This window comes from Ornithorhynchus anatinus, chromosome 2, assembly GCF_004115215.2.
Source record: "Ornithorhynchus anatinus isolate Pmale09 chromosome 2, mOrnAna1.pri.v4, whole genome shotgun sequence".
NCBI classification, from domain to species: domain Eukaryota; kingdom Metazoa; phylum Chordata; class Mammalia; order Monotremata; family Ornithorhynchidae; genus Ornithorhynchus; species Ornithorhynchus anatinus.
This window is the reverse complement of record NC_041729.1, coordinates 153,425,451-153,436,031: the sequence shown is the minus strand read 5'-3', so window position 1 is coordinate 153,436,031 and position 10,581 is coordinate 153,425,451. Positions and strand designations below refer to the sequence as shown.

The following is a 10,581-nucleotide window of genomic DNA, read 5'->3' as shown; positions in this document are numbered from 1 at the left end:
TCATTTGTCTGCAAGGAAAATAAGACTGCAAGTACAAGGAAAACTCCCTAAAGTTTTTACTTCATTTGATTTTTCTAGTGAAGAATTTTTCTTTCCATCTTTGTCTACTTCAAAATATTATTTTGTATTTAAGAAGGAAAACTTGAAAATGTCTAAGAAATGTTATTTGTACATATTGCAAAATTATTTGTTACAATTTGTCATCCTTGTAACTTCCACATTCTGTAAACTTTAACCAAAGGTTTGGAGAAGTGTGAGGAATGTGATCATTACCCAGAAATAAATACTATCTATGTTCTCCACTAGCGGGTTTAGACGTTTCTCATTCGATTGATTTAAAACAATTCTTAAGCTATTTTACTTCAATAAAAACTGTGATTTAGCTTCCCCTGAGACAGTACATGATGATAATCTTTGCCTTCACTTACAGAACAATTCACCTCCAAAGTTATCCTGCTTTTTTCAGATTTTGAGTTGTGTTATTTTGCCAACAAAAAATGAAATGTTTAAAAAGAGACAGCATTTTACCTCAGTTAGCGCTCTCAAAATTCACAGAAGGAAATGTGAAGATTTAAATGGGAGATTTGATCCAAAACCTGACGAAAATTCAGTAGCTTTTTAAGATTATGTACTGTAATTGGACTCTTTCCCAGAGTCTGCTTTTTCACATTATCCCAAAAGGACAAGAATAAAGCTGCAGTGTCCCTTGGCTGAGATTTGGAGGTTCTGACAGTTTCCCCATTTACTTGGTCCAGTTTGGTTACTGTGGGAGGGATGGGTGGGTCAATGAAGAGGACATGCAACCAACTTGTGCCCCTGGAATGCAAAGATCTTTTAAATAATAATAATAAAAATAATAATAATTGTGGTATTTGTTAAGTGCTTACTATGTGCCAGGTACTGTCCTAAGAGCTGGGGTGGATACAAGTTAATCTGATAGGATACAGTCCCTGTCCCACATGAGACTCAAAATTTCAATCCCCATTTTACAAATGAAGTGTATCTGAAGCCCAGAGAAGTGAATTGACTTGCCCAATCACACAACAAACAAGTGGTGTAGTCAGAATTAAAACCCAAGTCCTTCTGACTCCCAGACCTGTACTCTATCCATGAGGCTGTGCTGCTTCCAAGGTCACTAGCTTAAACTTTTAGGGATGCTCGCGATTCGCTTCCTAGCCAATGATCTCTAAGGTACCCTGGAATTTTGGAGTGGGGGGATTTGATAAGACAATTCACCTTGGGAGTTTGGGGGTTGAGGGAAAGGGTGATGGATAGTGCAGCGGAGCAGTGTGGCTCAGTGGAAAAGAGCTTGGAGTCAGAGATCATGGGTTCTAATCCCGGCCCTGCCGCTTGTCAGCTGTGTGACTGTGGGCAAGTCACTTAACCTTGCTGCTAGAGAAGCAGCATGGCTCAGTGGAAAGAGCACGGGCTTTGGAGTCAGAGGTCATGGGTTCGAATCCCGGCTCGGCCATTTGTCAGCTGTGTGACTTTGGGCAAGTCACTTAACTTCTCGGTGCCTCAGTTACCTCATCTGTAAAATGGGGATGAAGACTGTGAGCCCCACGTGGGACAACCTGATTCCCCTGTGTCTACCCCAGCGCTTAGAACAGTGCTCGGCACACAGTAAGCGCTTAACAAATACCAACATTATTATTATTATTATTATTAACCTCTCTGGGCCTCAGTTACCTCATCTGTCAAATGGGGATGAAGACTGTGAGCCCCACGTGGGACAACCTGATCACCTTGTATCCCCCCGGCACTTAGAACAATGCTTTGCACATAGCGTTTAACAAATATCGTCATTATTATTATTATTATTATTATTATTTTGAGCCCCTCCAAAGGGGGAGAGGAGGGGACCTTGGGCGCCCGGAGCAGTGGTCAATGGGGGCACCCCGGGCTCCAAGGGCTGGGCTAATGGGCTCCCAAATTTGGGGGCTTGTTGTTGGTCCCTAGGGAAAGCATTCCCTCCGCACCTAGGGTCGGGGGTGGGGGGGAGAGGGAGGGGTGAAGGCTCCCCCCCAGTCGCCCCAGGCACCCCACATGCTGGTGTTTTCACTATTTCCTGACCTTCAACCCCTGCCCTGAGAACCAAGGGCCCTGCTTCCTGCCTGGCCTCCGCAGCCTCTCACCAGCCTCCTTGGCCTTCTCAGCCTCCACACTGGAGCAGCCCAGAGTGCAACCTGGTCAGAGCCAGCCTTGTTCTAGGGGTTGCCTTTTGGGGTGTCTCCCGACTGGGGTCTTCTCTGGGCCTCAGTTACCTCATCTGTAAAATGGGGATGAAGACTGTGAGCCCCACGTGGGACCACCTAATTACCTGGTAACACCCCAGCGCTTAGAACAGTGCTTGGCCCGTAGTGAGAGTTTAACATCCTTATGATGAGGCTGGTGATGATAAGGGAGAGGGGGACCATTTCGGCTGGAGCGCGGCGACGCCCCGCGATGGATAAAGGACCGGCTTCCAGACCCGCCCGCCTGACCTCCATCCTTTCTTCCCTCCTCCTGTTCATCCCTCCTGTCCATCCCTCCCGTCCATCCCTCCGTCCATCCCCATTGTCTCCGCTCCACAACCAGTTGTGTTTTCGGGGCTGGGGGCTTGGATGCAGCCCCCCAGAACTCCCGCTTCTTCATCCGCCCTGGTTTTCCTCTGCTCCCGGGATCCTCCCGTCCCCGCTCCTCCCTCTCTTCTCCCCCCCTTCCCACTCCCCCTTCCCATTCCTCCCTCCCTCCCATCCCTCCCCTCCTCTTCCCAGCCGCCGCCGTGTGTGGGAATGATGTGCGCATTGGAGAGCCCAAGTTGTCCACGCGCCCGGAGGGTTGCACCTCTTTATTATTAAAGAACCCAAACAATACAACAATTAAACACCCTTTCTCCCTCCCCCACACCCTCCTCCACTCACCACCCAGGACCGGAGCCTCCGGAAGGGCGAGCGTCTCTGACCCCACAACTGGTCTTTCTTTGGGACTCCGAGAGCTTTTGCGGCTTTGGTGGCTTTTTTCAAAAAAAAAACAACAAACAAACAAAACAACCACCAAATTGTATTTATGGGAAAACGATGGACTGAACATCTCGGCATTATGGAGACGCCCGTCTTGCTGAGCATCTTGATCTGCTGGATCTTCTGCCTCCGAGCAGGTGAGAGATCGCCTGGGAAGGATGGAAAGCCCCCGAGCTGGGGGGCGGGGGGGGGATAGGGAGAGGGTGGTTGCAGAGAAGCCCAGCTTATGCTAGACTGGGCTGGGCACCGGTGGCGGGCAGGACGGGGTGGGTTTGATTCTTGTTTTGGAGAAATAATAATAATAATGATGGAATCTGTTAAGCACTTACTATGTGCCAAGCACTGTTCTAAGCACTGGGATAGCTACAAGATAATCAAGTTGCCCCACGTGGGGCTCCCAGGTTTAATCCCCATTTTCCAGATGAGGGAGCTGAGGCCCAGAGAAGTCAAGTGGCTTGCCCAAGGTCACACAGCAGACAAGTGGCAGAGCTGGGATTAAAGCCCGCGTCCTCAGACTCCCACGCCCGGGCTCTTTAGATTCAGTCAAAAGTGTGGAAGTTCCCAAATGGGTCTTCTTTGGGATGCGGGGGGGCGGGGGGCGGCTTAAAAGTAGGTCAGGGAAAAAGGACTGGCCCCTACCTCGCCCGTCTGCATCCCACTTGCCCCCTCTTTGCAACCCAACTGTCCAGCACGGGTAGGGCAGGCACTGGGACCAGGCGTCATCCCTCAGAGCCGAACATCTCTGGGAAGATGGGCCCTGAGTCACCGGGACACTTTTTGATTTGCTGGTGCTTTTTCCTTTTCCCAGTTTCGGGGTTCGGGGTGGACCCTTCCTTGCAAATCGACGTGTTGACGGAATTACAGGTCGGGGAGTCCACGGCAGGGGTCCGCCAGGTCTTGGGGCTGCACAACGGGAGCAAAGCCTTTCTCTTCCAAGGTAAGGAGGGAGAAAGGGTCAGAGGTCGAGGGGGTCCGTCGCTCCCCAGAGGACCCGGCCCACATTCGTCTCCTGATGGTGACCCAACTTTGCCATCCTCTTGTTCTGCGGCCTCCCTCCCCCGAGCTGTGGCTCACAGGGGCCATATGAGTCCACATCCCGAATGCCCTCTTTTTTGGTCAGCTGTCAGGTCCCCTCCTCCCTCTCTCTCCCCGGTTTGGATGGATAGATCCCTAATTAACGTTCAGCAGGCACTCTGGGCAGATGGGAGATGGAAAAGTCTGCGGGGACAGTGGATTATAATACGAATGGCATGGATGCAGTCGGGAGGCAACATTAGCTGAATTTTTAGTTGTGAAAATAGGCTCTGAAAGTTTGCAAAATCATCATAATCATAATAATTATGGTATTGGTTAAGTACTTACTATGTGCCAAGCACGGTTCTAAGCTCTGAGGTAGGTACAAAGGTAATCAGGTTGTCCCATGGAGGGGCTCACAGTCTTCATCCCCATTTTACAGATGAGGTAACTGAGGCATAGAGAAGTTGAGTGGCTTGACCAAGGTCACACAGTGGACAGGTGGCGGGCCTGGGAAATCGTGTTCCTTTGGAATAGAGCCTGCCTGCGGAAAAGGAAAGCCTCCATTAATGCGGACAGTTAAAAACAAAAAAATCCATGGCTTTACTATCCTATTTACTGTGCAGGGGACAGAATTCATTTCCCCTTGTCAGCATGGGAAAGGAAGCAGGGCTATTCCTGTAAGACCTACTTTTGAAAATATATCGCCACATTGATTCTAATATATAAATACACCTGTGTGTCGTTAATGACTTCTTAGAATGTAAAAAAGCATCTTCTTGGGTGGAACTGGATGTCACTGGGTCCGTGGTTTGCACCTGTGTCTTCAAATTAATTGTTCATTTTAAGATTCAGAGTGGTGAAGCCTCAGTCTTGATTTAAAGGCTATTGTCGATTGCCTGGATGGGATTAAAGTAGGTCTCTTAGCTGAAAGATGCCCCAGAAAGGGCTTTTTAAAGCCCAACTCACTAAGACCAGAGAAACTGGCTCAACATGTGAAGTAAGAGGAGAGGCCAGGAGAGAAATGGAGTCTATTTGAATTCAACGGACTAACCAGACCGTTGCTGGTGTTTTATAAGATGTGATTCTGCCTCTAAATATTTTTGGTGCACCAGGCATAAGGATAGCTCTTCATATAGGGTAAGCAGTTGAAAATGTCAAACATACCCATTATGATATTACAGATCTAATTCATCAACAAGAAACAGGCTGGGAAGTCAACAGTGTGGAAGATGTAAAGGGTTTCTGAAGTAGTGGCCGTTACCGGATTCAGCCAGCATGTGTCGCCATGGTCAGTGACACTGACTAGCAGAGATTAGAGAGAAGGCTGGAGACATGTGCTGCATCTAATTAGAAACAGGCTCATTGTTGAAAGATTTTCGACACATGGGTTTCCTGTCATTTCCCTTGTTTACTCACTTCATAGCCCTTGTTACTAAGATGAGCTGTGCAGACTTTCTAAGACTATTTCGGTTTTTTGTGTGTGCATATTCTAAGGATTTTTTGAAGTTAGCAATCCAATATATCGAAGAGAAGCCTACTGGTAATTCTTGGTGGCCAGGTGCCGATGTCATAAGGGTCTCCAGATTCCCTGTTTTGCCACTGATTCTTAATCTCTAAATACCCATTTTAAGATTGGGACTTAAAATTACAAAGCTTTCTGCAAAAGTTGAAGTTCAAAATAGTCTAATGCCGTTCACTTGCAGGCTCAGCCATTTACATATTATGGATGCTTTCCTCAGATTTTCTGAAGAGCTCCACCGTGTAGGTTCAAGGGAATCTTGTTAAAAAATACACAACAGTTCGATTACCTTTTTAAAAGTGACTCCAAACATCCTTCAGCTCTTAACCTTTTTTCTTACTAGGACTTAATTTTGATCTCAAGCACAGAAAGGGACTATCTGTCCATAATATTCAAACTTCCCTAATCGTAGCTTTTTTCTAAGTTGTTTTTCACTCTAGGAGCTTCACCACAAGCTCAAAACTCATGCCTCATTTTAGAATTATTGTTAACTATGTGAGTTCATTTTTCTTTGAGACACAGGACATTTGCCCCTTGAATTACAACTTTGACTTTCCCTGTAAACTGCTGATATTATCTGCTTGCTTATGAGGTTGTTAAAATTGTTGCTTAGAAGTCCATTTGGATCCCTCCTCTCAAGCCAGTCTTAGGACTTGTAATGGACTAGTCTTTCCTATGTTTTAGATTCTGTTCAAGGAGGTAGGGTGTGTGTAGCAGGAGGTTTGGTATGTATTATGAAAATAGTACTCCTGAAAGAGTTGCAACACATTTAAAAAATAAAATGTATTGATTTGGAGAGATTCTTTTGAAACTCACATAAAATCTATTTGATCTTTTAGTAAGACCCTGCGCTTATTATGTAGGAGAGAAATGCCAAGCTGTGGGTTGCCCCAGCGATAGTACATCAATCTTTTTTTAGCCTTTTAGGCTTGAATAATGACAAGATCAAGTACCTGGACAATTTGCTTTTAAGAGTAATTTTTCTACAGTACTAGCTGTAACTTTTTTTTTTAACCCTCATGGGTATAGGAATTTGTAACACTGCAATTATAGCTCCTTCGAGTCACTTTAGTGGTTTAGGAAATTGATTCTTATACTGGATGCTTTGTTTTTCACAAGTGAAATGATTTGATGACATAAATTAACCATGAAAATAAATTTTTAAATAATTCTTCAAGTTGTTTTTTGTAAAGATTGCCACCAGGAAATAAAACAATTTCAAAATTCAAATTTTATTTGAAAGTTCTGAGAAAATTTAAATTATTTAGCATGATGTCATGAGATATGTCAATCAATTATACAGTCCGACTCTTGATATGTAAGGTACAGGTGCTCGAAACAATTATTTTTAGTGAAAAATGGTAACATCTGTCTGTTACTGTCAGTGGTCAGTACTAGGATTTTCCTGAGTCCATAGTCTCCTCGATGGGATCAAATAAATCAGACCACACTTTCCCCAGAGTCGAATATATATATATGTACTGTATATATTTTCATTACCCTATTTATTTTGTTAATGAGATGTACATCACCTTGATTCTATTTATTTGCTATTGTTTTAATGAGATGTTCATCCCCTTGATTCTATTTATTGCTATTGTTCTTGTCTGTCTCCCCCGATCAGACTGTAAGCCTGTCAAAGGGCAGAGACTGTCTCTATCAGTTACTGATTTGTACATTCCAAGCACTTATTACAATGCTCTGCACATAGTAAGCGCTTAATAAATACTATTGAATGAATGAATGAATGAATACAGTAAGTGCTCAGTGAATATACCAATCATACCATTGATTGATCGATTGGTATGGACAGATATACAGATTTCTTAACAAACACAGGCTCAACATACATAAATCACGAAACATATTTTGGCCATTCAAAGTGTGAGCTACAAATTTTCAGACTCAAGATAGTTTGACATGTCTATTTCCCTCCAGAGCAACAGACCATAGCTCTATCTACTTTCAACACTCCCCTGAAATCATATCTCATCCAGAAGGCCTTTTGTGATTTCTACTGTCCCCAGTTATGTGTCCCTGGCTGCCACATCAATTCATTGATCAATCATATTTATATATTCATTCAATCATATTTATTAAGTACTTACTTTGTGCAGAGCATTGTACTAAGTGCTTGGAAAGTACAGTGCAGTAATCAAGAGAGACAATCCCTGCCCACGACAGGTTTACAGTCTAAAGTGGGGTAGATTTAGCAGCAGCAGCGTGACTCAGTGGAAAGAGCCTGGGCTTGGGAGTCAGAGGTCATGGGTTTGAATCCCCGCTCTGTCACTTGTCAGCTGTGTGACTGTGGGCAAGTCAACTTCTCTTGGCCTCAGTTTTCTCACCTGTAAAATGGGGATTAACTGTGAGCCTCAAGTGGGACAATCTGATTACCTTGTATCTACCCCAGTGCTTAGAACAGTGCTCTGCACATAGTAAGCACTTAACAAATACCAACATTATTATTATTAGAGTCATTAAGCACTTGCCATGTGCAGAGCACTCTAAGTGCTTGGCAGTGTACAGTAAAACAGAGTTAGGTAGATACCTTTCCTGCCCACACTCAGCTTACTAAATATGTTGACACTTCTATGTCACCTGAGCACTTTCACTACCTCTCATTGTATTCATGCACAAAGCATTCAATCAATCAAATACGTGTGTATAGCACTGTACTTCACAATACAATAAAGTTTGTAGACACAATCCCTGGATCTCTGTCCACATGGAGCTTACAATCTAGAAGAAAAGCTTACTTTACATATGGTATAGCATAAACACTAATTCATGTATATATATAATTTATTATATTATTTTATTATTTATTTATTCATTATATTATTTATTATCTATATATTATATTATTCATTATATATAATATATATATTATTTAGGCTATGTTATTCTCCTATATTTTTCGTTACTTTAGTGTCTATTTTCGTAGCTAGACCTCACGGTCTGTGAGAGCAGAGATAATATCTGCCAATTTTAAACCAACCTCTTCACTCTGCCTCATTTTTGTTTTGTTACTCTTGATTATGCCCCATTTACCCCTAGAACTCTCTTCCCTTTCAAATCTTGCAGACCATTCCTCTCCCCCATCTTCAAACCCTTCTGAAATCACATTGCTTCCAGGAAAACTTTGCCAATTGATTTCGAATCTTCCCAGAGTAGATCATCACCATCATCATCATCTTCAATAGCATTTATTAAATGCTTGCCATGTGCAGAGCACTGTACTAATCACTTGGGAGGATACAATACAACAGAGTTGATAGACATGTTCCCTGCCAGCAATGAGCTTAAATCTCAGCAATGAGCTTAAATCTCCCTATTCTGCCACTTCAGCATTTCTGCAGCGCTTAAATTCTTGGGCCTTAATTCTTCCTAATGCAGTAATTGCATTTAGTTTTACTCTATTTCTTCACCCTACTTATAATTTATTTTAGTACCTGACTACTGTTTGGATTGTAAACTCCTTGAGGGTAAGGATTATATCTACTAACTCTGTTATATTCTCCCGTATGCTTAATGCAGTGTTCTACACTACTTTACCTCCTATCTTACCTCCCTGATTTCCTACTACAACCAACACTTCACTCCTCAATGGTAACCTACTCACTGTACTTCGATCTCATCTATCTTGCCGCCAACCTCTCACCCATGTCCTACCTCTGGCCTGAAACACTTACCCTCTTCATATCCAACAGAAGATCACTCTTTCCCACCTTCAAGCCATACTGAAGCAGCGTGGCTCAGTGGAAAGAGCCCGGGCTTGGGAGCCAGAGGTCATGGGTTTGAATCCCGGCTCTGCCACTTGTCAGCTGTGTGATTGTGGGCAAGTCACTTCACTTCTCTGGGCCTCAGTTCCCTCATCTGGAAAATGGGGATGAAGACTGTGAGCCTCACGTGGGGCAATCTGATCACCCTGTATCTCCCCCAGCGCTTAGAACAGTGCTCTGCACATAGTAAGTGCTTAACAAATACCAACATGATGATTACTGAAAGCATGTCTCCATCAAGAGGACTTCCCCAACTAAGGCTTTATTTGTTCTTCTCCTATTCCCTTCTGCATCACCCTTGCATTTGGATTTGTACTCTTTATTCACCCCTCCCTCAGCTTCTCAGCACTGAAGTACGTATGAGTAATTTATTTATATTAATGGCAGTATCCCCCTCTAGACTGTAAACTCATTGTGAGCTGGGAATGTATCTACCAATTATGTCATACTGTACTTTCCTAAATGCTTAGTGCAGTGCGCTGCACACAGTAAGGACTCAATAAATTTGATTAATGGATTAGCACTTTGATGCTTATCCCCCCTCCACAGCACTTAGGTATATACCCCTATACTCTGGTACCTCCTACCTGAAATTTATTTTAATTTTGCCTCCCTGGCTAGATTACAAGATCCTTGTAATTCTGTAATCCTTATAATTGTAATACTTGTAATCCTTGACAGTCTGTTGTACTGTACTCTCCCAAACTCTCAGTACAATGCTCTGCACGTAGAAAGTGCTGAATAAATATCATTGATTTATTGATTGATTGATCCTCGAGGGCATTGATCCAAATATCATACTCTTCCGAGTGCATAATACAATGTTTTGCACAGAGGAAGTGCTCTATAAATACCATTGGTTGATTGGTAGAGGAGCATTCATTCATTCAATAGTATTTATTGAGCACTTACTATGTGCAGAGCACTGTACTAAGTGTTTGGAATGTACAATTCGGCAACAGATAGAGACAATCCCTGCCCAATGATGGGCTCACAGTCTGATCAGGAGCACTGTGGCCCAGTGGAAAGAATATTCCCAGTGGGAGTCAGGAGACCTGGGTTCTAATCCCAGCTCCACCTCTTGCCTGCTTTGGGACCATGTACAAATCACACATTTTCTGGATACTTAATTACCAATAAAAATTTATATATTCCCCATATTTGCTACTTCTCTTACCCTCCCAAGCACAGTAAACACTCAATACCATTTATTACGATTATAATCATATTTACTAGAGCAGACACTTCTATAGTTCAAGAT

At 43.4% G+C, this 10,581-nt stretch overlaps 1 protein-coding gene across 2 annotated transcripts in view; it reads left to right on the top strand.

Annotated features, from left to right (window-relative positions):
- The first annotated feature begins 2,749 nt into the window (after positions 1-2,749).
- The window catches only part of NELL2 (neural EGFL like 2), a 350,325-nt gene continuing 342,493 nt past the window's right edge, over positions 2,750-10,581 (top strand). Inside the window, exons 1-2 of one of the 2 annotated variants that reach the window (XM_029058252.2) lie at positions 2,750-3,139; positions 3,811-3,939. In XM_029058252.2, coding sequence (XP_028914085.1) covers positions 3,049-3,139; positions 3,811-3,939 — 220 coding nt within the window. In that variant the 5' untranslated portion in view covers positions 2,750-3,048. The remainder of the gene's footprint in view (positions 3,140-3,810; positions 3,940-10,581) is intronic. The other variant, XM_029058251.2, reaches the window with a different exon arrangement.